Source organism: Boleophthalmus pectinirostris, unplaced genomic scaffold, assembly GCF_026225935.1.
Source record: "Boleophthalmus pectinirostris isolate CB_2022bp ecotype Guang Dong unplaced genomic scaffold, ASM2622593v1 HiC_scaffold_6, whole genome shotgun sequence".
Taxonomy (NCBI): Eukaryota; Metazoa; Chordata; class Actinopteri; order Gobiiformes; family Gobiidae; genus Boleophthalmus; species Boleophthalmus pectinirostris.
Window position 1 is genome coordinate 27,743,547 of NW_026571447.1, and position 27,965 is coordinate 27,771,511.

At 37.9% G+C, this 27,965-nt stretch overlaps 1 protein-coding gene across 5 annotated transcripts; it reads right to left on the reverse strand.

The window, feature by feature from the left end:
- Positions 1-1,161: 1,161 nt before the first annotated feature.
- Positions 1,162-27,017, reverse strand: LOC110163045 (cingulin). Of its 5 annotated transcripts, XM_055164259.1 has the most exons (22): positions 26,859-27,017; positions 26,010-26,092; positions 21,464-21,555; positions 19,959-20,691; positions 19,762-19,880; positions 16,898-16,958; positions 16,710-16,805; positions 15,075-15,196; positions 14,219-14,330; positions 12,898-13,110; positions 12,094-12,242; positions 11,072-11,195; positions 10,428-10,640; positions 9,981-10,202; positions 9,126-9,374; positions 8,255-8,425; positions 6,183-6,344; positions 5,433-5,606; positions 5,014-5,132; positions 4,817-4,925; positions 4,299-4,462; positions 1,162-2,378 (listed from the first exon to the last, which is right to left on the reverse strand). In XM_055164259.1, exons 4-22 carry the CDS (start codon positions 20,688-20,690, stop codon positions 2,243-2,245), a joined length of 3,447 nt encoding a protein of 1,148 aa, XP_055020234.1. In that variant the 5' UTR covers position 20,691; positions 21,464-21,555; positions 26,010-26,092; positions 26,859-27,017; the 3' UTR covers positions 1,162-2,242. The 5 variants fall into 5 exon arrangements, with proteins under 5 accessions (XP_055020234.1, XP_055020237.1, XP_020783626.2 ...); XM_055164262.1 differs by lacking the exon at positions 26,010-26,092 and having other exon boundaries at positions 19,762-19,832; XM_020927967.2 differs by lacking the exon at positions 26,010-26,092 and having other exon boundaries at positions 19,762-19,859.
- Between the last annotated feature and the right edge of the window lie 948 nt (positions 27,018-27,965).

Consider the following 27,965-nt stretch of genomic DNA (forward strand, 5'->3'; position numbering starts at 1 on the left):
CTGTGATCAAAAACAAAAGTTAGTGAGATGAGGTGGCCCCTGACGAGTGTCTACAAATATAACACTGTGATGTTTTGTAACATCCTCATTAAGTAACGTGGAATCTGATAATGTGAATAATAACATCTATTATAGAATGGAGATATGCAAATACAAAGGACATGCTGTGACAAAGTATGCTGTGACTATCAGTTTTCCTCAGACTGACAGTGACAGCTACCAGTTTGAGAAAAATGCTCTGATGAAATAATTAAATAGTAGCGTGTCTTGTCTTTTTAAAAGGCTCATATTACACAATTTTCTGATCTACAGTATTTTATAATGTTGTTTCCTCATCACAAACACACCTGGAGTCGTGTTTTATTTCATTCACACGTTTTACACACAAACCCTGCATTTTTAGGCAGACTTCTTCTCTCAAACACAAAACACTCTGTACCACCTTGTGATATCATGTAGTAATACCATACACCTTCACTAGAATAATTTGGATGATTTAAGCCCTGGAGTTGCCATTCTCTTCTGAACAAAAGGTAAACTTCTGCTTCATCATGACATCAGAAGGTGGAACAGAGCATTTTGAGCTTTGGAGACATAAACAGACTAAGAATAAGAAAGGATTACTGAAACGTGTGAATGAAACAAAAAACAACTCCAGGTGTGTTTCTGATGAGGTAAGAACCTTATATAACATGTCTAAATGCTCAGTTACATGTATGGGAATCTTGTCTTCTCTCAAATGTTAATGCTTCTGGACGTGTTTGAAATGTGCACTATATGAACTTAATCTTGATTTAAAAACAGAAACCTTAAATCTAATCACATTGCCAAGAAAATCTGATCTATACTAGTATATTTTTCCCAATCGCTCAGCCCTATTCAAAAAAAAATCATTACTTGGTCCAATTGTTGAGATGTAGAAAGCAAAAAAACAACTCTATATAGGGAAATGCAATACAAGGAAATGATAATTAAATGATTAGATAACCTTTAAACCCCACTCACACTCGATATACCTATTCCTCAGAAGACAAACTTAACCCACACCTTTAATATCTAAACCAACCGCTCCTTTATCTTATCAAAGAGAATTCTGTAGAAACCTCTTAACTTTCACGCGAAGGAATTTGTTGTTGCAAAGTTTACAAAAAATCACTTCTGAATAGTTTTATTATTGCTAAAATGAATGCCATACAAATCTCAGTCATTACAGAACATTTCTCTAATTTATTTTACAGTATTTACCATAAAGGAAATACACAGTAGTGGAATTATTGTGATTGTTCAAACTGTACAAATATCATACAATGTTACATATCAAAATTATATGTAAAAAATATCATTAACAAATAAAAACATTGCATAGAAATAGTGCAGTTTTAACTTCTAACTTATCAATTTGGCTAATTTTAAAAGTGACAACGAATCAGATTCTCAAATATTACAGCTATTGCTAAGAACCTATGAATCATACACATTTTAATGATATGTTAAGTGTATTTATTATTATAACTTTACATTTTTTTTAATTAAGAGATAAATCCAAGAGCATACATTTGTATTATCTCTACAAAATCAAAGTAGTAATATATATATTTTTTCCACTTTTTTACAGAAACTTGTGGGGTGACAGTACCATGTAATTCAATCTAAATTACAATAATAGAGACTCAACGTAAGACTGAAAAAATAAAATAGAGAGAGAGGTATTTCATGTATTTTGTGCCATCTCCTTTTCTATAAAAAAGTGCTTTTGTTTCAGATGTGAGAAATGCGGCTTTATAAAGTTCACTCAGAAAAGAAATGTCAGCTTTAATGTATTATGTCATCCTTTTTTCATCTTAATATTTAGAAACAGAACAGAATTTATCTAAGTTACATAATGCATCTTTAAGAGCATTAACTTAAAATTACAATAATTACCTTAGCTCAAGATGCCCCTAGCTGAAAATAGCATCATTAAATGGGAAAGAGATGACAACATTGCATTTCTGAGTATGTACCACAGCCTAATTTGCATGTGCTACGCTGTGGAGAGGAGGAAACAGCTGTGGCGCTTTGACTTCCTCCTATTCACGCTCGTGTTTTGGAAAATCGTTCTCCCTGTACATTTGTACCTGTGAATAGTGCATACCAAAGTGCAATTAACCCACATCGACGCACAGCCAGCTTCTGTTTCCTCCCCCTCATTCTTTAATAGCAGCGCTGGAGTTTCCCACACTGGCCCTGCACCTGGGGGGTCCTAGCAGGAGCTGGTTTGGAGGTTGCTCTCGGTCAAGATGGAGGTGATACTGGAGTGGTCGTACAAACTGTCGTCATCGTCCGAGCTCAGAGCTGACGAGTCCAGAACCGGGCGCAGGGAGGCCTGGGTTTTACGCCTGCAACAATAAATCCATGTATTTATTTATTTAAACTAGAAAAACTGAACACAGAACTTTATTCCAAACTCTTATAATTAAAACGTTTTCAGGTATTACACTTTGGAGGTATTACAATTCACAATGGGATACTAACTGCCAAAATAAACCATATTTAGACCACCATCTTACCCTGTCTTGTTTTGGAAATACCAGATTTCCTGTAAACAACATATTAACATTGTTTAGACGTTCTGTTTTGTTTTTGAGGAGGAGGGTCTGACTGGAAGAGCATAAGGAGCAGACGGGAAAATGTGCAAATACAGGCCAAAACTAGACCCCAGATGGATGTAATTAACGATGTATTAAGAGTCAGTTGTTCCAATTGACCAGTAGCCAGTGCAGGGAGCTGGGGTCAGGTACATGTTAGTCTCTTTTGGTTTTGGTTTCTGTCAGGAGTCTTGGAGCTGAATTTTAAACCAACTGGAAATGGCTGAAGGCCTTTTGATTGAGCCCTGTATACAGAGCATGGCAGTGATCCAGGAAGCTAAAAACAAGACACGTGGATCAATTATAACTTTAAATGTGTATTTTACTTTCGAGAAAAGCAGCCTCAAACGCTCTAAATTTATAAGATTCTTGAATATAGATTCTAAGAACAAAATGTACCTAGAATTTAATGTGATGTGCAGTAAATTCACTGAAAAAAGGAGGATGTAGTTACTTTCCACTAGCTCTTGGACTCCCTCTGGTGGTTACATGTAAGATCTGCACTGCACTCTTGAGGCCGTCATTTAATTTCCCCTGAGGCGCACGAGTTATGTACCTTCTTAGTTTAATGAAATACCTCTTCACACATGGTTGATCGCTCAAATGTTTTACACACATCTCACAGTGTAACCCACCGCCTCAGGGACACAGATCTCTGCCAGGTGTCATTGTAACAGAGTGGACAGGACTCTAGGCCTGTGGTAATAGCATCATTTACATGCAGCTTCATTCATGGTTGCACACAGAGAGCGGGGGGGCTGGAGTCGTGCTATTACTCTCTCCTTTGCACACAGCTCAGATAAAGTGGTTGTCAGGAGGTGTCGGCCATAATTATTAGGGCTGCATTCAGCTCCTTCATTCCTTTGAGTTTAGACCTGCCCACAGAAGAGATGGAGACATCATGTTTCCTGTGGGCCTCCAGTGTTTCCCACACTCTCATACTGAGACTACAGTGGTACAAGAAATCTATTTGAATAATTTTATTTAAAGGTGCGCTATGTAATTGCTTGTCTCCATGGAGATAGTATTGCTATGTTTCACAGCATGGTATTAAACTTGGCTTTTGTGTTAAATTACAAAAGTATTTAGTGCTAATATACCTTAAAAAATGTCTACTCTTATAGTGAGTGGGGGCTCCTGAGCGGGGGCTCCTTTCCCCAGATCTGACCTGATCTACTGCTACTTATTCAATTTTAAATTATAGGCTCTATTCAAGCTTGCGTCACAAACCAGGAAAATGTTTGAAAATATGTGATTACAACTTCCCAGGCCCAGTTTTCTTCATCTGCATGTCATTGTAGCGTTCCGTTATGTTCGGCTAATCAACAATTACAACCATACCTCAGTTTTCATCATTTCCTCACTGACACACAACTCCGAGCACTCTGGGTACACACGATTAGAAGAGATGAGGCGCCAAGTTCAAGATGATTCCAAACAGCTCATACGTCTTCATTTTACCACTGATCACATTTACGTCAATGAGTTTTATCACAGTTGGTTTTAAGAGATCCATGTTAGGCGGCCCATTGTTGGTAACTACACCGGAAGTTGTAATCACATCTTTCCAAACGTCTTCCTGGTTTGTGACGTAAGCGTGAATAGAGTCTATTTTATCTTTAGACCATTGTAATGTCTCGTGAACACAATCTATGAAGTGTGAGTCCGTACTTGAGTTCAGTCTCCAAAGCTGCCACTCTGCTCTGTAGCGCCTCCTTCAGTTCCATCTGCTCCTCTGCGTCTCTCTGGGCTTTTCGGCGCAGGTTATCGATGCGCTCCAGCTCCGTCTCCCCCTCGTCCACCTGCCTCTTCAGAGCCTTCACCTTTAGAGCAAGCTGAAATACAGAAATACAGAGGAGGGAAATTAGGCTGGGCAAAGGCACATTTACTTATCTGTTATTTATAATGCTGACTAAAATTTATCTGATTTTAATGTAATCTATTTACCACAAATGTTAAAGCTGTAAGGGACACTTTGAGTTTTTTTAATGACAAACTGTACAATACATCTGGAAATATTAAATAAATGTAGAGATATGTATCATATATTTATGTACATGGATTTCACATTATTTGTTCTATAATTATGACTTTATTTGACTAAAATGTTGCATGTTTTATATTATTATAAATAGTAAAAACTATTGGATCTATTGTTTATATCTATTAACCATCAGAATCAGTTAAACCTGGTCTCTCTGTTCGGAGTGGTTATGCCTCTCCTCATCCAGCGTCATATTGAGGTCTTTCAGTTTTCTCTCCAGACGACGTTGTGTTGCCAGCACCGTGTTTTTCTCTCTTTACAACAGAAAACATAAATACAATATTGTAATGACCATCTCAATAGGAAAAAATATCTCAACTTAAATACACTTTAAGCATGTACCTCTCCTCACTCCGAAGTCGTTCTTCCAGCTCCAGGATCTTGTTTTCCAGCTGAGACAATCCGACTGAGGAGCGACTGTGGCCCTCCATGTCTGCTAACCGACCCCTCAGCTCCTTCAGCTGAAAAAGAAGGTGAAAATAATCAAACACAGAAGTAAAATCTCATGTCATATCAACATTCCTTATTCATCTTTGCACTGAATTTCATTATCCCCCACAATGTGAGCAATGCTGCCTTTCTCTACAATTATTATTCAGATTTATCTATATAGTTTTTGTCTGTTTCTTCTGTATGATTAAAGCTACACTGATCACCGTAAAATGTTAATATTGTATTTTTTTAAGGTACTGTGTCCAAATAATGTCCCTTGTAGATCAATGTTTGTCTAATTTTAGGGGATAGTATATGTGTATGCGTACGTGTCTCTCCATGGCGTTCTTGTCCAGCTCCAAGTCTTGTTTGGAGGACCTCTCCTGCATCAGCTCTGAGCGCAGCTGATCCAACTGGTCTCTGCTCCGGGTCAGTCTCTCTGTCAGCATCTCCACACTGCTCCTCTCCTCCTCCAGCTCCAACTCCTGACGCTTCAACTTGTCCTAAAAAATACAACAAAAATATAAATACTGGGTACGTTTACATTTGCACAAACACAACACATTAAAACTGGAACTAAACCCAGAGCTGAAACTGGACTAGTTCAGAGCCTAAACCTGGACAAAACCAGGACCAAACCAAGTCTATATCAGGACTAAACTGGGCTCTAACCAGGTCCAAACCAAGACTAAGTGAAAGCACTATATTACATCAAACAAATTCCATGCATTATTACTTCTTTGTACAACCAAGTCTTGGTATATGTGCTGTAATTATTTTAAAATCCAACCAACAACAAATAGTGTGTACCAAAAAAATGTGTTCTGTTTGATTCTACACTTCAGAACCTTGAAGAGAGGGTTTTAAAACATGGATCACAAAAAAAATACAAATACGTTAAATGAGCTCTGAAAAGGGAAATGGACTAAATATTACTGAGAAACACATGAATATGAATAAAACACAACACACAGGTATGTTTTTGAGGATGGTACGACATGATTAAACATTCAAAGTCATTTTAACACAATATAGGGACCTTTAATTGATTTAATTGAGTTATCAGAATGTGTTCTTACCTCCAAGAGTCGGACCTCCCGTATTTTCTCATTCTGGCTGTTCTTGCCGTTCTCCATCTCTACCTCTAGATGGCGCAGTCTGTTCGTCAGCAGTTCTTTGTCCAGCTGGTGGTTGTCTCTTTCCTCACTGGCCAACAACAGCTCCTTTTTCAGTCGTGTCATCTACCACAAATAATCATAATATTAGAAACAAACATGTCAGGCGTAGCAAGTACTCGCCAAAATGAGATGCAGAAAATCATCCGTGCATGTCCTATGAATTATGTATGTGTTTGTGTGTTGGTTGGGTTCACATGTCATCATAACATTGTAAAATCCTACACATGAGTTTCAACTTATGGCAAAGGTCCTCTGTGACCATAGCGATTAAACAATTCAAAAAAATGTTTTATGTTTTGAATGGCGAAAGTGTCCTCACAAAACCCTTCAAATCAGGAAGGATTATTTTTTGGATTGTTTATTGTTGATACTTTGCCTTGTTTTTTGGTTACTTTACCTGTAATTACTCTACCTATCCACAATAATTGGAAGAACTAAGATGAAATTAATTATAGTATTTTTACAATAGCTTTAAAAAGTTATTATTCAACCCCTAAAATGTGAACGTTGTCAGTTGAAAGACTTAAAGGTTGTATGGAGGATTTTTTTTTTGTTTCAAATTGTCAATGATAGCATTATAGAGATGCAGTAGCCTTGTAATTATGATGACCAAAAAAAGAGAATAAAAATTCATCAACTCTGGATGTGGTGGGGCTAAACATTTGCCAATAGATAACAACACTGCCTCGTTATCTGTTAGCTGACAGGCTGTCAATCAATCTCCCTACGTTTCTAGCGTAACTGACTTGCCTGCGCCGCCGGTACGTGGTTTACGTACGCCTGTCACGCAGTCCACAGACGCAAGCCGCACAGACGCTGTTTACTCCACCAACGCAACAGTTCTTAGCGGCTTTTTTTTTACCTATATCTTCCTCGCAGTTAGCACAAAGTTTGTTGCAATGGCGACAAGAATCCAGGAGCAGTTAGCCGCAAAAGAAAGTCCGTTTTTGAGGTCGCTGAAAGAAGAAGACAAGGGGAAAAGCAGCGAAGCCAAACTAAGGTGATTCTTGAAGATTCATTCCAGCGATGGCGCAACTGAAGCAGACGCAGGGTCTAAAGACTGACGCATTGGTCGCCAAATTACTCCTGGACAGGTCACTTCTGCTTATTAACGTACTTTATTTCCAAGAGCTAGACAAACGTTTTTCAGGACACGAAAGCAATATCCTATGTCTGAAAATGAAATTTTCAATGCAAAGAAAGAGTCCGCTTGCTGCTGCGTGTTGTAGCTAGTTCATTCGCACTGAATCTCTGCGCACCCTTCTCTGCACCCCTTTCCTGCTCCTCTCCCCGCTGCCCGATCCGCTCTTCCCCCTGCTCCTCACTTCTCCGGGCACGGAATCTCCGCGCACCGCTCCCCTCTCCTCTCTCCTCTCCCTGCTCCGCTTTTCTCCCTGCTCCTCACTTCTCGTCCGCGCACGAAATGTCCGCGCACCCGCTCCCCCCGCTCCTCACTTCTCCGCCTTGCCTAACCAACACTGTAGTTAGTTGTTTACAAGTCATGTGCAGCACACCGGCTGTAAACAAACCTGTTTCTGGCGTAAGGAGGAGGTGGGAGGAGGCGTTTCTACGTAGGGAGCTGTAGGGGAGGGGGGGTGGTTTCACGCATGCGCAACATTTGAAAAAGGACAAACAGTCGCTGGATTTCTCGTTCCTTGGAAAATCCTCTATACAACCTTTAAAGCGTAAGATTGATATGGTCTAAACAAATAGTGACAACCTTCAATATTTGTCAACTGTAAGTTTGGTTAAACCAGTAAGGTGTATCCATCAACTTATAATCCTGGGTTTCATTTTCCTGTTATAGGCACGAAGAGGACTTTTTCTCATTCAAAAGGGATCCTATATTGTATTAAAATGTTAATCGATACAGCAATCGCCCTAACCTTTTCTTATTCTGAAACCCATGCCTTTGAAATTATGACACCATCCAACAACCTCAGAGATAATTTTCCTAAGCAGACATCAGATACCTCTTCCTCCATTCGCCTGATGTTGCCTTGGCTCCGGTCCAGTTCTGTCTGGGCGTCCGTGCCATGGCGCTGTATCTCCTGCAGATCTTTGCGTGCCTTCTCTTTCTGCTCCTCCAGTTGAACTTTGAGCAACCGTGACTCTTCTTTAGAGGACACGACTAGAGACTCGAACTGACAAAAAGGACAAAGAGTTGGTCAGTGATTCAAGAACATTTACTAAAAAAGGTTAACACAAAGAGTTATAATTGGGTATTTGACGTGGCGCCCATTTTAAGCGTAATCAATGACTTTCAAATTTTATTTTTTTTTCCTCCAAATGTGACTCAGCTGTGCACAAATATGTATTCTATAAATTACATTTTGTTTTAGAATGAACTTGTGTTTCATTTTTTGGTACAAAAGAACACTCAAATCTCCTGCGGTGTAACTGTCATATTTTCCTTAAAAAAAAATGCCTAAAAAAAATCATCAATACACCTTTACTGTTACTTTAGCAGTTGATTGCTGTAATCGAGAGGACTCAACCAGAACTACAGATGTCAAATGACAATTTTTGTGTTGTGTTAGTAAGAAGACATCACAGTTGGTGGTCTGCTTATAAAACACTTAAAATAATATATTTTAAGACTTCTTAAGAGTGTGAGATAAAATATACTTATATATATATATATATATATATATATATATATATATATATATAAAAAAATCACTATTATTGACAAATCTCTTTAGCACATTTCTGATGGATTGCAAAAATATTAACATAAATTAATTAATTAATTTATGAATATAAATAAATACTGTTAGTGAGAAAATCACAAAAAGGTATTAATTTAAGTCAGTATCTCCCACCATCACGACAGCTCTGTACCTCTTTAGTGAGTTTGTCCAGGGCTTTTTCCAGTTGCTGTCTCTTCTCCTCCAGCTGAACAATGGTCTGCTTCAGTGCATCTTTGTCTTTCTCTGTGTTTTCAAGCCTGAAGAGGAGTTCACTGTGTTCCTGGTTCAGTCTGGAGCTTTTCCTTTTGGCTTCGTCCAGTTCAGACCTCAGTCCTCTGACCTCTGAGTGAAGAGCCAGCTCTGCCTCGGAGCTCTCTGTCGCATTGTTCAGCAGCTGCGCCTGGAAAAGGCACAAAAGAGTTCAGTTAAATTAAAGTAGGGTCCTTATTGTAGAGTGTGAAATCACAACAGCCTCAAAGGGCTTGTTAATGTTTAAAGTGCACAGGTTTTGACAGTTCACTACCCCTTTCCCTTAACATAGTTGACTAATTTAAGATTTTGCTAAAAATACTGGTTACTTTCCCATTCTGACAATTTTGATGAAGTTTATGATTCTACTTACTTTTTGAACAGAGGCAGCACACGTGCCATAAATAGTTACCCAAGTTACCCAAGGCCAAAGCTCGTCTAATTTACACAATAGTAAGCATTTGTGAAATTAAATACTACAGGACATTAACTTTCTTAAATTAATGTTTAAATGAATTTTAAATTGTTAAATCAATTCTCTAACAGCCACTTGATTGATGCAAAACTACGATAAATATTTACCACAACTGATGTAGAAAAAATATGAAAACTATATGCCTTATAGTTTGAACCGTTGTAATGAACAATTCAAAACTGAATATTACATATTTTGAATAGCCACCATACAACAGGAAGCTGAAAAACCCATGAATACCCATAATACTGTGTGTGTCATACATTCATTAAGAACTCTTACCTCCAAACGTGATATTTTTTCTTTGAGACGTATGTTGACCTCTTCTTGGGCTTTCTGTGCATCTTCAGCAACTGTAAAATCAAGCTCAGACCTCTTCAGCTGGGTCCTAGTGCCCTCCAGCTCCTTCTCCGTCGCAGACAGCTTCTCTTTCAGCTGACTGGCTTCACTTTTCGCTTCACTAAGCTTTTGCTCCAAATCTGAGATGGTGGCTGGGTCCGGCAGCTAAGAGCGAAAAAACAAGTTGTACAGTTGGATTTATTCATGGATCTAAGGACAATGTTGCCAAGGAACTTAATACATGTACCAAAAATATGTATTCAGAATGCATGCAGGATTTTTACTATTTAGGGACAAATAAATATATAACTAAAGGTGCAACAAACTTTAAGTTGTTTTAGTCCTATGTGAAGGTTTTATATAAGTATAATGTGATTCATTTAAAGTGACCTTTTTGCTCTTCTCCTGTGCCTTGCTGATGTCCCCTTTCGCTCTCTGTAACTGCTCTTTAAGCCGGTCAATCTCATATTTCAGCTCTGCCTCTTGGTCCTGATGAGACTTCTTCAGAGCAATCATCTCCATCACTTTCTTATCAAACTGAGTCCGCTGCTTTTCCAACTCAAGTTGGGATTTCTGAAGGTCTGCAGTGCATTTCTGGAGCTCCTATAACAGAATAAAACAATTGATAAACTTTTACTCGACATCATCTTATCTTATTAGTCTATTCCTTTTGTATACAAATTCAGAAGTTTGAATGTGCACCAGATTTAGAGCTACTTTCCATCTGTCTCAGGGCATGTGCACACAATAATATAAATATACAATACAAAAATCTATGTACTATTGGTTCTAAAGCTTCACATCAAGTATCACCTAAGAAAAGATATGGCTTTCTGAGTACCAGGTCTATAACTAGGGCTAAACCAGGTCTAAAATCATTACTATATTTCAGTTAACGCTAAAACAACCAAATATTACAACTGCAAAAGGTCTTGCATGCCACCAAAAGGACCTTCCTAAACACACCTAGATAAAATTCACACAATTTCAGATGTTAAAATAATAAATGCTTAGTGGTGTCTGTTTAAATGTACCTGACTGAGAGTCTGTGTTTGGCTGGAGTCTGGTGGCGTCTGTTGTTTTATGGTGGTTACTCTCTCCTTCAGCTCCTTCAGTTCCTCCTCAAACTCTTCTTTTTCCAAACGAGACTGTAGAAGTCTAAACAACCAGAGATATAAATTATATACATTAAACCTCCATCCAGTTGGCTTTCTTATTTAATGAAAATCAGTTGGATTGGAGTTAATAATGACACAATAGTTTATTATTCCTCATGTAAATACAGATTGAGTCAATTGGACAGTAATTCAGGAACAATTTAAAAGGAAAATATGCATTTCTACATACAAAAAACAATCCCACAACTCATGTAAAAATGGTCAGAGCAACATACATTCAACCAAAGTTACATGTTTCAACTTTTCTTTGTTAAAGGGCCTGTATTATTGATTATATGGAGTTGTAAACAGTTGAGCTTCATTCAGCTTTGGTGTTACATTTAGAGCTGTCATGATAATTACTGTATTAACTTAAACTGCACTGTTCACTTTCTCCACTATAAGGACTTATCGTTCAATAAATTATATTGATAAAAAATATAACCATAGTGTTGTTTGGTTGTGTAATTAAGATGATTAAAGTGTGGAAATGATAAGAAATAGTCTAGTGAAAAAGGAATTTCCTCCACCTGATGACATCAAAAGGTGGAGGTTTCATTTTAGCATCGATAATAGTTGATCATCAAGTTGACAGTTGAAAAGTGGTTGTGGATGGTTTTACAGCTAAAAGCGACTACATTTAGGGGTTAGTAGAGCTACTGCTTCTACAGCAACACATAAAACATATCTATGTCCTATGTTGACTCTCACAGTGTTTCAGGGCTGTTGGGCGTCTCACTGACAGAGGGAACGCCAGAGAAATATAAAAGAAAAAGACACATTAGTAGTGAAGTACATGCAAAAAATGTGACACATCTGGATGCTTTGGAAACCTTGGAAACCCCAAAACCAAGAAGTGAATGCAACAACAGCCTTTAAAAAGCTACAGGCTTACTTACTCTTGCTTAGTGGTTCGCAGTTCATCCCTTGTGTTGTGAAACTGCTCCATCCAGTGGCTGCTCTCGTCTCTGCAGTCTTCTAATTGCTGCTGAAGAGTGCGCACTGAAGCATTGACTCTCAGCCGCTCAGCCTCAATGCCTGCATGAGACTACAACACAAAAACAACTACTCAGTCTCAGACATCTTAAAGGCCATAACATTTAACAGTAGAAGAATACTCCTCTGACTAGTCTTAGTAAAATTATGTCTAATCGTAAAGCTCATTTTTACAAACAAGTTTACATGCATAATGCAGTTGTCATCACCAATAGCTTACAATTGTTAAATGTGTTAATTTAGTCCTCAGTTAGGACAAACTGCTCTTTTGTACAGGCAGTGATCTTTTTTTATATTTTGGCCATTTATTGATCATCACAACCTTAGATTTGACATGCATTAGTTTCAGACTGATGAAATGCAGAGCCGCTGACACAGAAATCAAAACAAAATACTATATCTTTTGACATTTTATGGATATTTATTTCAAATGTTGCAAGATAGCTGGATGAAATTTGTGGATCTAAGTGAATAATGGCACATGTTTCAAAATAAAAGAAACAAAATCAAAATAAATAGGCCTCAAAGTCCTCAAAACCCCATGTGACTGAAACCAGTGAATACTAATTGTACACAATTCTGTTTTCCCAGAATGCTGCTTGCTGCCTTTTTTTTTCTCAGTACTCTAATTCTCTGTATAGTGCAGTTTTCCATATCCACACTAACAGATGACTTCTTGTTCTTTTTGCTTACTGTGCTGTTTGTACCTGAGACACCTGCTCCATGCTGCTGCGGAGCTTTTCCATGTCTGTACTGTACTGCTCCCTCAGCCGCTCCAGCTCTTTGTCGTGAGATGCCACCTCCTCCTTCAGAGCCCCTTTTAAAGCTGTGAGCTCCCTCTCTCTCTGCCTTAAGGTGTCCTCCAATTTCTGCTTGGCCTGACAGATCTCCGTCATCTCGTTTTGGCAAGACATCAGGTCCTAAACACAGAAAATACATCAGTTTAAAGGACTGCGTAACAGCAATGGCCCATTTAGTTCAGGTTTCCTATTAAAGGTGCTTTTGACCCAGATTGTTTTAAATGGAACAGCAGGTGCAAGGTGTTTAATATCAGATATTTCTGTTGACTCAAAGAATAGCAATAGCAAATAAAATACATCCCAGTTTAGCTTTTATAATGTGTCAGGTGTATTTAGTAGTTTTATGTTCATGTCAAAATTAAACTAAAACTATCTGCTTCTTCTGAGAGCTCACAATTCACTGTGATTGGTCAAATTCACCTGTCACTCAAACAGAGCAGCGTAGATACAGGGTCTGACTACCGCAAATTTTAGACTTTTAAAGACCTTTTTAAGACCAAATAAATGAAAATTAAGACCAACATTACACCCATTATGCGGGCAAAAAACACAAGATCCAATTCTAATAATGACCATTACTATTCATTGCTTGTAAGATGGCCAAAAAATAATTTATAACATTCTAACAAGACAAACTAATTATTGCTTGCGCACACCCCAAATTTACGTTCATTCACGTTCACGTTGTTGTTTTCTTTTCCTCCCTCCATTTAACATTGCACTGCAGCCTGGTTGAGTTTACAAAAAAACAGGCTAATCAAATTTAAGACCTTTGTGAAAAAAATAAGACTTGGACAACATAATTTAAGACTTTTTAAGGCCTTAATTTAGGAACATAAAATTTAAAACCTTTTTAAGACTTTTAAGACCCTGCGGCTACCCTGTAGATAAAACTGAAAAGGACTGAATCATTGTTTAAAGATCTATCTAGAGAACCACATAACGTCACGTCACAGTTAGTTCCAGGAAACTTACATTCTGTGTTAGTGATTTCATATCTTGAGTCATGTTGTGATTCACTGTTTGTCTGTTTAATACAGCTCTAGATTACTACTGTGCTCAAGCACCGACACTTTTCCCCATCCACTTCTCCTATTGGTCAGTCTCTGTCATGCTCTACGTGAAGTTTATATGGCCGTATTGCCCCCAACACTAAATCAAAAGTAGTTAGATGTGCATATTACACATATTATGCAGGGGTAAAGTGTTTATAATCAGAGAGAATTACAGTTTTGTTGTTGTTTTCTTTTCGGATCTCATCTTGAAGCTCGGCCAGTTGGTCCTCCATATTTCTGGCCCGGGCCTCTGCATTTTCCCGGTCCATCCGCAGCTGCGTCAGTCTGAGAGGAGAGAGAGCATCCGTGTTTGGTTGAAAATGTCTTTGTCATTGATCACAGTGTTTCTCAAACTGCAGTGGGTTACTTCTGGTGTTACTCGAGCTGTGTTTTAGTTTTAGAATAGTTTTAATTTCATTTAGAGTAGGCTAAATTTTATCCTCGTTGGTGTCCACTTTTGGAATAGACCTAGCTTAGAAATACTTAAAACTTGATTTAAACCAATCTGAGACCAGGTTTAGTATTTTTTAGACTTGGTTTAGTCCTCTTAGAGCAGTTGTCTCCTAACCCAAAGGCTAGAGAATCGATTCCTTTTCAAAACACATTTGTTGTGTCCTTAGGCAAGACACTTCCACCATCTTGCCTAGTATGAATGTGGTGGGTGTGAATGAATGGCGGTGTTTGGAGGGACCGATGGTGCAGACTGGCAGCCTCTCCTCTGTCAGTCTTACACAATAGTATCTTATCATCACCACTGAGTATGGAGTGAACTAATAATGTCCACAGTGTGTACTTTGAGAGGCTTTGTGAAATCTGTAAAACGCATTACAAGTGTAAGGCATCATCATTATTACTACACTATTCTGTAAGAGCAACAGTAAGTGCTTGTTTAATAAAATGGTGACAGTGGATGGTTGACCACAAGGCCATGTTGTTCAGAGCTGTGTACTGAATCTGCTCATAGTACTATAGAGCTCTTGTTTCCTGGTGTGTGTGTGTTTCAGATAGTGTATTCTTGTGTGTCCTCACTCGGATTGGGTTTCGTTTAACTCTTTCTTCATGCGGTCGTGCAGCTCTCGGAGTTGCAGATTTTCATCCAGACACGACTCCAGCTCAGCTTTCAGAGTGGCACTGGAGTTGTTAATGGAGTCCTGGGCACAGACAGAAATAAACTGTAATACATAGATGTAATAGATAATATTTTGTTCTAGTTTGTTAATTTTTGTTTTGTTCTGCTTCAGCAAATTGCAAAAAACTAATCCTGTAGTTTAGACTGCATAAATGATCGCAAATGCATGTGATTCTATATTATTTTACCTTGAATTGTTAATAGCTATGAAAACAAATGACATATCTCCTCATGGACAGTATTAAGCATTCATAAAGATAAAATGCATGATGGTAGTTTTCTGGTGGAGAGTCCATCACCTGCTTCTCTCATGGAGATATTATTGCTTTCTCTGGAATGTTCCACAATCTGCTCCTTGGAGATTTTCTACCATTTCGTGGAATGTTCTAGGCGAAAACAACAACATCGCTATGGAGACAAAATGTTGTACCGTCCACCAGAAAAGTTACATAATCCTCCTTTAACATCTAAATTTGTATGAAAAACAAAGGGCTTTGGAGATGCAGAAACAGTTTGGCACAAACATACACACACTCCAATCAATAATGCATAATGGATTGAGTTCTTGAGAGCTGCTGGAGATTAGGAACTACACAACTTCCTTAAACCTGCATAATGAGTCTTTACGGAGCCTGGATGAGTGTCTGTGCACATTTTCCCAGACAAGAGCGATTTAAGGATTAATCTGTGGATTAATCTCGAGGCCACTCTAAGAACGCAGTTCAGATTAGCAGAAAATAAAAGGCTACCAGCCATTAAGTAAATACAAACCCAGTGAACTATTTCTATAATTAATGTATTTGGTCCTGCTTGTGTTTTGCTGAGTCTAGGACGGCACTTACAGAATTGCACAGTGCATGATCTGTGTAATTAGAGCCCAGGTAAAGTGGTAGGTTACATTCAGGATGTCAGCGATTCTCAATTAGACAAGGCAAAAAGTGCATTTAAACAGCACTGTGGTTTAACAAGACCATCAAATGACCAGTACATGTATTTGACAAACATTCATTTGTACTAAAGGAATAACATGCAGTATTTTATAACTTTTGAAAATATTGCTATACCAATATTATTTAATAACGTGTGCATTTATGATCTATTTATTTATTCAATTCAAATCACAGTACATTTTATGGAAAAGAACCATAAGGAAACAATTTAGAACAATTTTATCCAATCTGAGGTATTGATGGATGAAAACCATTTGGGAACATCTGCCTGTGACTATCCAATACTCATGGTTCAACATTAGAGTGAGAGACGGGACTATTCATTCTGTAATGTTCTTCACTCATGGTTCAAAATCAGGTACTGGCCTTTTATTAACTGAAAACAAAAATGTAAAATGAAGTCTAAATCTAAATCTGGAGCAACACCTTAGGTCTAAATGATAAAGATCATGACAACATACTTATTATTTTTGTAGCATGTTTTAGTTGTGATATCAATACTGTGTTACTCATGTTGCAATAATGATACTTTTGCTGTCTGAATTTAATTTTTATTTTTTTTTATCTGACACTATGCAGACGTACCCTTCTCTCCTGTTGCAAGGCCAAATGGAGCTCTGACACTTTCCTCTGGAGCTCCGATCTCTCTCTGGTCAGATCTTCACACACTTTTTCTTTGAGCTACAGGAGGAAGTGTGAAAAAAGAATCCTTTAAGTGGACAAAAATAACTGTAAAACTATAATATTGAAAGTGCATGTCACATCAAACTCACCTTAAAGGTCTGAGCGATGACCTTGACTTTGTGCTTGATGACGATATCACTGTCATTTGTTCTGATGAAGTCAAGAAAATTAAAAGAATGTATGATTCTGTTTTATATTAAGACCAATACAGAATGGAGCTCAACCACAAGCTCCAGTTGAGGAAGTAAATTTTCCATTCATTTTTTCCATGGATCTTTCGAAAAATTAAATTATTAAGAGTTCAAAGGGACTGCGGAGGCCAATCAGCTCCATGGTAACTAATATCCATAATGTGGTTGTTTTTAGTCAAAAAACAGTCACCACATACCTGATTAGTCCTGAGTAATCTTTCAAACATTCTTTTTTTTCAGTCTATTGGAAAAATTAATGAGATTTTTAATTCCGGCTCCATGCTGACTGACATGTATAGACCTCAGTCACATTTGGGCAAGGAAAAAGTGTTTAACATGAAAGGAGATACAGATTTTGGGGGGGAAAAAATCTAATACTGTTCAAAAGATTACAGTGTTTCCTGTTAATATAAGAGACTATGGTGCCCCTTCAAGGCTAAAATTCTTCCTGGCATTGTCATTCACATGAAAAGTAACAAACATGTTTAAAAAGACTGCTTGAATGTGAAATACAAGCAATAAGTGACATTAAACTCCACAAGAAAATTACGACTCTAGAAGGTATTTGTGCCGCCATAGCCTGTGAGATTTCATTATTTTAGTGTTGTGATTATTTATAGAAGATAAAAATGCACAAAAAATAAAATCATACATCTGATTCACAAGTTAGTATCATACATACTATACCTTTTCTTAGATCAGATTTCAATTACATTATTACATTACTTTATATATAATGTGACATCTATAAGCAAATCAACTGATTAACGGATTCATCCTGATTGATCTGAGTGTAATCACTGATTCATCCAAGAGTGGTTCAGTGTAGAAAAGGTTTCAGTGGTGGTCACTGTTACAATCAAGATGTTTCAGCTCCTATCCAGAAGACATTTTCAATTGATGAAAATGGTTTGAGACACTGGGATTCCTATATCCTACTCTGAGTTTTAGAGTAAAACTGCCCTGCTCGTGTTTACTAGCTAACGTCCTGTAAAAACTGTTAGGACTATGAGGAAATAACAGAATAATCACTAATGTTATTGGGTCAAACTGGACGCTGGTCATACGCACAGTCAAGCTAGAGCACCATATCAACATAACATCTAGATGACTCATGTCGTCTGCTGACATATGCACAGCCATTCAACCTGTCCTTTGATAAGGCGCACTACAGACAGTATTTAAACTCTCCACGTGGAAGCATCACCAGGGATTGGATGTGTGACAATACTAAAAACTGGAGAGTTAAAATTTCAGGGTAAAATATTTCATAGTATATTTGTTGTTTTGAACAGAGTTGTTTTTGTTGATATGATATACTTGACTGAAGTTAATTCAACTTCCCTTAGTGTTAACGTGGCTCCTCGCACCCACCACTTCAAACTCCAGCTAGAGAAGACCAGTTTGAACCAGTTCTGTACATAATTTCATCTTAAATTAACAAAAATAAAGTGTAAAAATACAACATCTCTGTGTGTTAAATCCAGGGTAACCCTACAAAGTGTTACCCATTTACTCTCAAAATGTTAATATAACTCTTGATTTTGGGGTTAAACAGAAACTTTGGTCCAGTGTTACTTAATTAACATTTCCAAAAATGTTAAATTAACTCTAGACCAGATTGGACTCATATAAACCCTGAGAAAATGTTAAATCTGATTCCGTGAGAGTCAACTTTAACACTCCACTTTTTGCTGTGTACTGACTAGGGATGGTCATGATTAATCGATTAATCGATAATTGATCATTAAGAATTTCATCGATTACGTTAATTTTAATCGACAAACCGAATGTAGGTTGCTGTGCGTAGCGTAGTTTGACCAAACAGGGGTCCGTACATGTAGCTCTCTGCACTCAGAAGGAGCAAGACACAAACAGTAGGTCAGCCTGCAGCGTGCCGAAGCACAAATGTGTATTTAACGATGATTTATACAAGAAATTCCACGCTTTCTGTTGCATTCGGGACAAGTGGGAGTCCATGTGCAGAGTATACAAAGCAGCACATATGTTTCGGTGTCCAGTGGAAAAAAGCTTTACCAGGTGAGAGTCGCGCAATGTCGATGACGAGGCCCCGCACCCCACCCCTCATACAGTGTCCTGGTTTTGACAAACGCAAATATGGTCACACTAACCTGTATTCCACTGAGTCATGTCTTTTAATCCGACAGAAATTGACCGCATCAGCGACACAAGAGTACTGTATTTTTATCTTCGCTGAGTTTATGCAAATTAGCGATGCGGTTTTAAGTTTCGTTTCTGTGAGAGTTGCGCAAAAATGAATTAAACACGTTATAATGTCAAACGGATTGATGTGGCTCTAGAGTCGTTACGGTTTATATGTCGTAAAGTTGAATTTATTTATGCAGATTAGTAGTGCAGATAGTAATAATAATGATGATCATTTTAATATAAAAACGTTAATGATTAATCGATAATCGATCGTTAATTCTTCCGACGATCGATTAAGAAAATTTCATCGAATGCCCATCCCTAGTACTGACCGTTCAAATGACTTGGCCATTGTGATTTGTAATAAACTTCTTCTACATGAGAAATCCAGACTGTCTACTGCCTTTTCATTTATATTCTATGACTACTTGTAAAACCTCTAAAACAAGGACCTTTAATGATGTTAGCTAGTAAACGACAATATTTCAATTAATTCAGAGCAGGGTAAATGGGAGCTGAAACAGTGTCCATATGACCACTGCTGAAACCTTCTCTCCATCCTGATTGATTATTATTTTATCACGACACGTTACCCTTCTCTTAGGATGTTGTAAATGGTCTGCATCATCTGCTGCTCCTCACTGCTGGCCTCTGCACTCTGCCCCTGGTCCAGCAAAAGGTCAGGCGTCACCTTAACAAACAGATCAGACAACTGCTCTTCCACATGGTGCGGGTGACTCAAATAACCAGGTGCACACTTATAATAGCAGTGTGGGAGCGGCGTACTTACTTGTGTTTCTGTCAGGTTAGCTTGTCTCCCTGTCCACTGATTAGCAGGACTTTTGCTGACAGGTTGTTGGCTGCGTCCCAGGCTGCTGTGCGTGGAGGAGGGGGGAGACGTGTAGGGGTAAGGAGGGGGGACAGAAGAAGGGGCTCTGCTCTGGCCTCCATCAAAGCGGTGTGTTTGTCTGTTAGTGTTTGTTTGCTTGTTCTGATCATTAAAGGCCCATGTATTCATCTCCACGCCGTTTCTACTGTTAACCCTCACTGCATTTCCTCCATCCAGGTTCCCATAGCTCCCAGACTTGCCCTCAGCTGGGAGTCTAGACTGGTGAAAATCCTCTGCGTCTCCATCCCGATCCAAAAGTGATCCGTGGGACTGTGCCCTCCGCAGCGCACCCCCTTGGCCGTCTACGTCCTCTCCGCGCGTTCTCGGGTCAGACTTGTCCTTTCTGCGCGGAAGACTGCCATAACCTGGGGGGTAGTTTGTCCTGAGCTGCACACCGTACGAGTCTCCTTTCTGTCCGTCTTTGAGCACCACGTATGGCTGCCCGGCGATGCCCTGGACTCGCACAGCCACGCCGTACTTGGAGGGTGACTGTGACTTAGGCCGAGGGGGCTGCCCGACGGCGGCGGGGGACAGCCGGGGCAGCCCCCCGCCGCCGTCGTGGAGGTCATTGATGAAGCGGATCTGAACACCATAATCCACCGGGGTTTTGCGGTCAGAGGAGGAAGTGCTCATTCTATGAAACAAGGAAAAGAATGGAATTAAGTTACTGTATAGAAGATTAAGGCTGGGTAATATTGACAGAAAATAATATCTTGACAGTTATTTGGATTTTCTCAATAACAGTATCAATGGATCTAAATATCTAATGTGCTAAATGTGTCTGTAAATGTCTTGGTTCAGGTACAGCACAACAGTAAAAATACACTTTTTACCTTTTTATTTTTAATCAGTTTTTTTGCTGAAGGTCTGAATTGCTTTTTAATAATACTTATAGAGCCAAAACTCAATATTCAAGTTCTCTCTGACAAAACAATTGAGATTATCAAGATCTCCAACTTCCATAAAAGATGGCTGTCATCATAAAAGAGAAGGTGCTTTCAATTGATCAACCTGGTGAAATATTGAATAAATAAACACATGCTGTACCATTTTACAGTGATGCCAGAAAGTAAGTACAGTAGTAACTTTGTTTTGTTCTTTGTAACAATAATCATTTTTACCAGATCAGCTGTATATGTTGTATATACACTAATTGTATTAAACTGTATAAATTGTTAAAATCAAACATTATCAGCAAATAAGATAAGCATTCATACAGGAAAGTAATACAAAAACATAAAATATGTTGTTAAAGTGCAGTGTTGGTCTGATAATTTATGCCTCCAAAAAGGGCACTTTTCAGTTCCTCTGTAGAGTTTAGGTTTAGTTCTGATAAATGTATTCAAGTATGTTAAATACACAAAAACTAGCATTTCTTTGGCCTTGCGGAGTGTGTGTAAACAAACCTTCTTAGACAAACACAGGGACAGAGATTTGAAGTTTCGGGCTTGTGACGACTAGTGTGGACTTCGCTCTCACGGCTCCATTAGTCATTAACCTGAAACGCACACCCACAGATCACTTTCCCTCCAACTGCTTTTGCAACTTTCTCAGCTCGACACAAAATACAGGGAGCACACACATCTCCATCAACAATAACAACTTTGTAACTGAAATTAAACCAAAACAACTGGTCCGGCTTGTTTAACGGATTGGAAATCGGAAGGAAATGGGAAGGAATCGATACCCAGATACTGATAAAACTAGGTATTAATTCACTAGGACAAGATCATGTAGTAATGGGCGTGTATAGGGGCTGGGAGAAAACAGATATTTTCAAAGCAATACCGCCTTGAACATAGGAGAATAAAGTTCACTAAAATATACAAGAATCACTTTTAATACAATTTGTTTAAGTGAGTAACTGAGAAGGCAAAGTACAATTGTTAAAATATCATGAATTTTGATTTTGCATATTCTGTCCCCTTTAAGGAAAGCTAGAAAATCAAGTTTGACATTTTTGTATTGTGTCACCATTTTGTTTCTGTTTGTAGCGATTTCTTCAGCCGTTATGTTCCTCCCTGTCATGGACTTTGATAATAACTTGACTATGAGTAACTGTAAAACAATTTTATCCCCTATTGAAACTAATTACACCTTTTCAGATACTGTGTTCCAGTCTGGTAATCGTATGACGTCACACTCTTTCCCAGTGCTTTGTGGGGTCACGCAAAAAGGGCATATTATCCATGTCATTACACACTCATGGTTCATTTAACTCACTTCAAAACCAGCACCCCATTATAACTTCTTCACCTTCACTTCCTTGTCCAGTTTTTTCAAGGTGAAAGAGGCAGAGAAAAACACTCCTCTCTCTCTTCTTATCAGTACTTCATGCTGATAAACTCAAGTGTCTGAGGACAGCCCACAGCAGCAATGAATGGCCAGCAAAACACATTCATCAGACTGCAGTACAAAACTATATATGACAGATAAATGATAAATTCAGTTCAAACTGGGTCAGCTGTAAGACTAACATAGAAATTTCAATGGTCACCACCAATCATAGATCAAAGGTTGTAAACCTTGCAAATACTGACGAAACATATCTAATTAACAGATAGATGACTTCTCTAAAGTGGATGAGTGATACTGAGTCACTTGGGCAAGGTTTTTGAGTAACGTTATTAGGGGTGGATACTGTTAAAGATGCCAGAACAGTGACAAAAAGCTAAGGTACTACTTGTTCAAAAAAGGTACCAAAACTAGTACAGAAAAAAATGCCAGGTGAGTACTTTAGAAAGTATTGTTTGGTAGTTATGTTTTCTCTTTCTATGTAGTGATTAATACAACAATAGGTATGGAAAAAAAAGTATTGTTCAGGTACTGGTACCAAAAAAAACAAGTATAATAATACTTTGCAGCTGATGTCATCAACATTACCTTTATTAGACTTTAATCTGAGCTTTATTTTAATACAATCTGACCATAAAGGACTGACTTAGCTGGTATTCCAAGAGATGAGCTGATTTGTGCTGTTAAACAAGTCTAACACATAAAATTACAGTCAGAAGCTGGCTGGCTTTAGCCAACAGTTGTTCACTTACTCACTATCATCTTTTTGTTGAAAATCAAACAGACCATGAGCGCTCTTATTTATCACAGGCTCCTGAAAATTTAAAACCACGAGTTTTCAGACTATTTCAAAACTTTTTTGACAGCGTTTGCTAATGTGCGCATTGTGTCCCCACCCCTGGCATAATGATCCCAAAGAATCCATTTTTCAAGTACAAAATAAAAGAAAGGACACAATTTGAAACTATCCCATATCTTGAGAATTGTGTTTGTCCTCTGCACAGACAGACTTGTTCTGAGCTGCACTGGGGTCTTTTTTTTTTTTAGACCCTTTGGGAAACACAGAGGAAGCGCTCTGTCACAGCAGGTTAGGGCATCGGAGCGTGGAGGCTGCAGCCTCTTCACATCAAGGTCAAGCTCAACTGAGAAGACCAAATATTACATCTTAATTTGTGATACATTTGTTTGCACAAGTGCACTTTATCTTATTTTCAGGATTTTAACTTCTTATAGGTGACATTTTGAGGACTTTTTGATGTAAACATTCTAACAAACTACAAAATGGTTCATTGTGCTTTTTATTCAGTAGATGTTTCCTTTTTGTTTTAATTTTGTTTTGGTGGCATAGTGGTGCAGCAGTTAAGGCTCTTGTTTCACAATGCTGCTTAAATAAAAGTAAATGATAAAGGTTGATATTTAGAAAGGATTTTACTAGGATGCATGCTTTAATAGGATTAGTGTTATTGATTATTGCAAAATTTGTCCTCTACCTGGTGCAAGTCACTTAACCACTTAACTTAAACTGCTATTCATTTATTTAATCTGTCCATATGCTGCACTATAGATAATCCATAGTTATAGCCACCTATTGTACAAATAATATAATACACTATAAGTCACTTCAACTGCTATTTATGCTTGTCCATATGCTGCATTGTTCATAACCACAGTCAGAGCCACTTGTTTTTTATCCTTACAGCTGTACTCTGCTGGCACAGTGTTATGTTAGATTTTATGTCTGTTGTAAATCTTTATTATTTTGATTGCACGTTCTTATATCCCTGCTGTTCTTGAATGTTAAGTACAATGTTAATTTACAGTAATTTCGCCATTGTGGGACAAATAACGGATTATCTTATCTTATCTGAACATTTTCTGCATCAATATATCTCATTTCAAATGTGTTTTCATGACAGGCTTGGGAACTGATTGACGCATCAAGAGCAGAACAGTCCTAGTTCTCAGAGGAGCCAGGGCAAAAGGGCAGCCCATCCCATTGTTCACCTGATGTGGGGCGGAAAATAAGGCCAGCAACTCTGGGAATGCAACTAACTATCTCCTAACATGGACATTTTGACACCAGTCTGTGTATAGGGCTCAAAACCTTAGATCAAAATACATTTCCCAACCAACATAATGCATTTTTCAAGATAACCAATAATAGGATTCATTTAGAAGAATTTTAATTTGAGAGAAGACAAGAATCATTCTGAATCTTAAGGATTTCAGGACATGTTTGAGGACATTGACAAGGCAGGTGATTATAAGACCCCACAAAATTATACATAAGACCCCATAAAATGTGTTGTGTTTTCAGTTACTTTTGTGGATGTACTGTCTGTAACAATCATAACAAATGTTGCTAACTTCTTTCGATCAGTTTTAAGGGACCTTAAGATAAGGATACTGTTTAGCCCGTAACCAATACCAGTCTATTTTCTTTTAAGATGTAATTGAATATTTTGGCTGTGCTATTTTCCATTTAAGAAACAAAATGAGGATGAGGAGGGCGTTTTTGTCCACACATTAAAGGTCTGCTTGGTTCCCACACCTGTATCACTGACATGGACTGAGTTAGGTTGCATACTTATTTTGACCAGCTTGTTTAACCTGTTAACATTATAGTCATAGTATAGGTTTAAAATTACCAGACGTTCCCTTGGGTTAAAGGGACCCAGAGTCTACTGTACACTTGTCAAAAATATTGAAAATTTGGTAGCAAAACTTGATATTTATTTGTGCAAATATCGATACTAAAAAAGTCAGGACAGGACAAAAATGAACCCTTCCTGAATAGCTTTAGAATGATCTTGAGCTATATCAGCTATAACTATTATAAGACCACATATACCTTGGACCAATGTAACCTGCCTGGATGACTCAAGGCCACATGGTAATACAAAAGAAAGTACTATGATTTAATGTTGAAAATTACATAATTTTGTCTGAAAGTGCTTTTAAATTAGAATCGGTATAGAGTCTAAGTCTTTTTATGCAATTTACATCACAAAACAGGAAAAAAATCATGCATTTGCTCCATTTAAATAAACAATTTAACTTAAAGATGCTCCACGCTTTGGGGGAGGATCTCCCACCTGCTTGCGCCCTGAGAGATATTACTACATTGCCTGGAAAGTTCCACAGTATGACATTATTAAACTCAATCAGGTGATGCCAACAGGCTAAGTTACAGGTCTGTGGAGAGGCAACCCCACTCACAGTAAGAATGCATGTTTTTCAAGTTTTTTGGCAATAAAATACCAAATGCTCCAGAGCTTTATGCAATATACTGTGTAGGAAATTCCAGGAAATCTTTCATTTATTATATTTATATTTTTTTCAAAACCTCATAACCTCATAAACAACAAATAGTGGACTTATACAGCCCACAATAAAGAAAGAACATCCTATAAAAGTGTTTCTCACAGGTGAATGATTATATAGAAAAGGACAAGAGGGTTTAAGTAACAGTAGGACAAAGGAGCAGTTCATGGTAGTCTGTCCCGGTACAGGACAGCGAGCTCTGGTGGTCCCCGGGGTATTTCCTCCCTCTCCTCCTGGTGCATTCTTGACATGAAACCAGCAGGCTGTGTCTACAAGTCAATCTTTCTCACTCTCCCTCTTTCACTCTCTTTCTTTCTATCTCTCCAAACTTACCTCTACTCTTTCAGCGCAAACAAACGTCCATTCATCCCCCCTTTCAACTTCATCCGCATGACAAAGGAATGCTTCAGATGTTGCTAAAGTAAAAATCGTACACAAATGTAACAGCAAATGTAGTAATGTTACAAAGATGCCCCTCCCTTACCCCACATTCCACACTTGTCCCTCTCTTGTCACCCTCTTTCTGTGTTTTTGTATCATAATGAATAGGTTATATGTGGAAAAGGGAGTGTTGATTTGGTAAGCTTCGTTATAGTAAACAGATTATTGTATATAGCTACTCGATCAATCAAATGTCAGATAGTAACTACTTTTTTCTAATCTAAACTTTAGATTTTGCATTAAATAATACATCTTCATACAGAGTAATTTAGAGTATGGGGTTATTATTATTATTATTATTATTTCCAAATAACTCTGAGTCTGTGGTCCCAAATGTATATTTTTTTTCCAGCCATGAGTCCCTTGGGGGTAACAGGTGCTCTATAAAACAACTAGGCGTTTTATGCAACTTTGACATTTAAATACACTTATTTTTGATGTATAAAGTTTGTTAGATCCAAATAAATCTGGAGCATTAGAGATGAATGATAAGATTTTGCTATTCAAAAGGCTGGACCCTGGCACTGCGATAAGTAAACACCACATCGTAACAGCGTTAGCTTTAGGGCTACTAAAACTGCAACAGTAATTACATGAGCACAACATATCTGCCAGCAAATGAGTAAAATTTTTATTGTGAAAGCAGAAAACTTTAACCAAAATCGTACATATAAATGAGAAGATGCGCATGTCTGGTTTTCTAGCTGTCCGGGTTTTATCCAAATTGATTTACAAACATACCTCTTTCCAGGAGTTTTCCCGATGTTCTTTCTTGATTTTTGTATCCTTTACACGGCGAAAGCTTTACAAAACTTAAAAAATAAACGCCAAACAGAAAGGCTGTTGAAGGAAAAGTAGTTGAAGACAAAAAACAGTGCAACAAGTTCATTGAGCGGCGAATGCAAATGCAACCTGTTACCTTTGTGTGGGATGTAACTGTCCCGCCCACCACAGCCAAGGAGAGCGCTCTGATTGGTCAAAAGTGGTTTATGAGGCGGGACAAGGGGTGTGAAGCGTGTTGTTCATTGGATATAATGCTCAGTCAATCATTCGTCAGCGGCGTTTTGTTTCTGATGAAGTTGATTATTTACTTGAACGAGAGTGTTTTCTTAGTACTCCTTTATGTACATTCTATTGAATTAATAGTACTTAACTATCAAAAAAAAAAAAAAAAAAAAAAACAACAAAAGTTATTTAACTATATGAGATGTTTACGAAATACGTCACAAGATGGCGCAGCGATTCTCCAGAACAACTTGATTGATTTTAAGGAGGTAAAATGTCCCCTGGTCCATCACGACATGAATCCTCAGATTGGAATAAGCCCACGCAAAACATCTCAAAAGATGAGAAAAGATATGATAATATTTATTTGTCCCACAACGGCAAATTAGTGTGTTGTCTGCAATCAAAGAAGTAGACATAAAAATGTAACACAAAGACTGTTTCTGAAAACTGGTTGTAAATTAGGTGATAGCTCGTAACAAGTAAAATGGAATATTATTAATGCAACCCGAAATCGACTACATTTTGCCTCAAGATAAGTAGGATGTTGGCTGGGGCAAGGGTCCAAGATTCTCATCTTTCGGAAACCCATGAATTAAATTGAGGGGTTTCTTTTTTGAATTCAGTGTATTGTTCCTTGTTTTAAACTTTTCTTCACGGACTTGACACTTGTAAAACTATGATAAATATTTACCATGATTATCCCACTAAGGTAGGCCTAATAATAATAAAACTAATACGTAATTTCTTTGTCATTAAAATTGTTGAAGCGGAAGCCCTGGAGAAGAGTCCTGAAGACAAGGAATATCTCCATCTTGGACAATCCTTCTCCCACGTAAGCCC

Excerpts from the sequence above, each read along its gene's own strand:
- LOC110163045 (XM_055164261.1), bottom strand. The coding sequence starts at position 20,690 with ATGAGCACTTCCTCCTCTGACCGCAAAACCCCGGTGGATTATGGTGTT. Across the intron at positions 6,345-8,254 it reads TCAGGCGAATGGAGGAAGAG|ATGACACGACTGAAAAAGGA; the intron begins GTATCTGATGTC and ends TATTTGTGGTAG. Across the intron at positions 5,607-6,182 it reads GGGAGGTCCGACTCTTGGAG|GACAAGTTGAAGCGTCAGGA; the intron begins GTAAGAACACAT and ends TGTATTTTTTAG.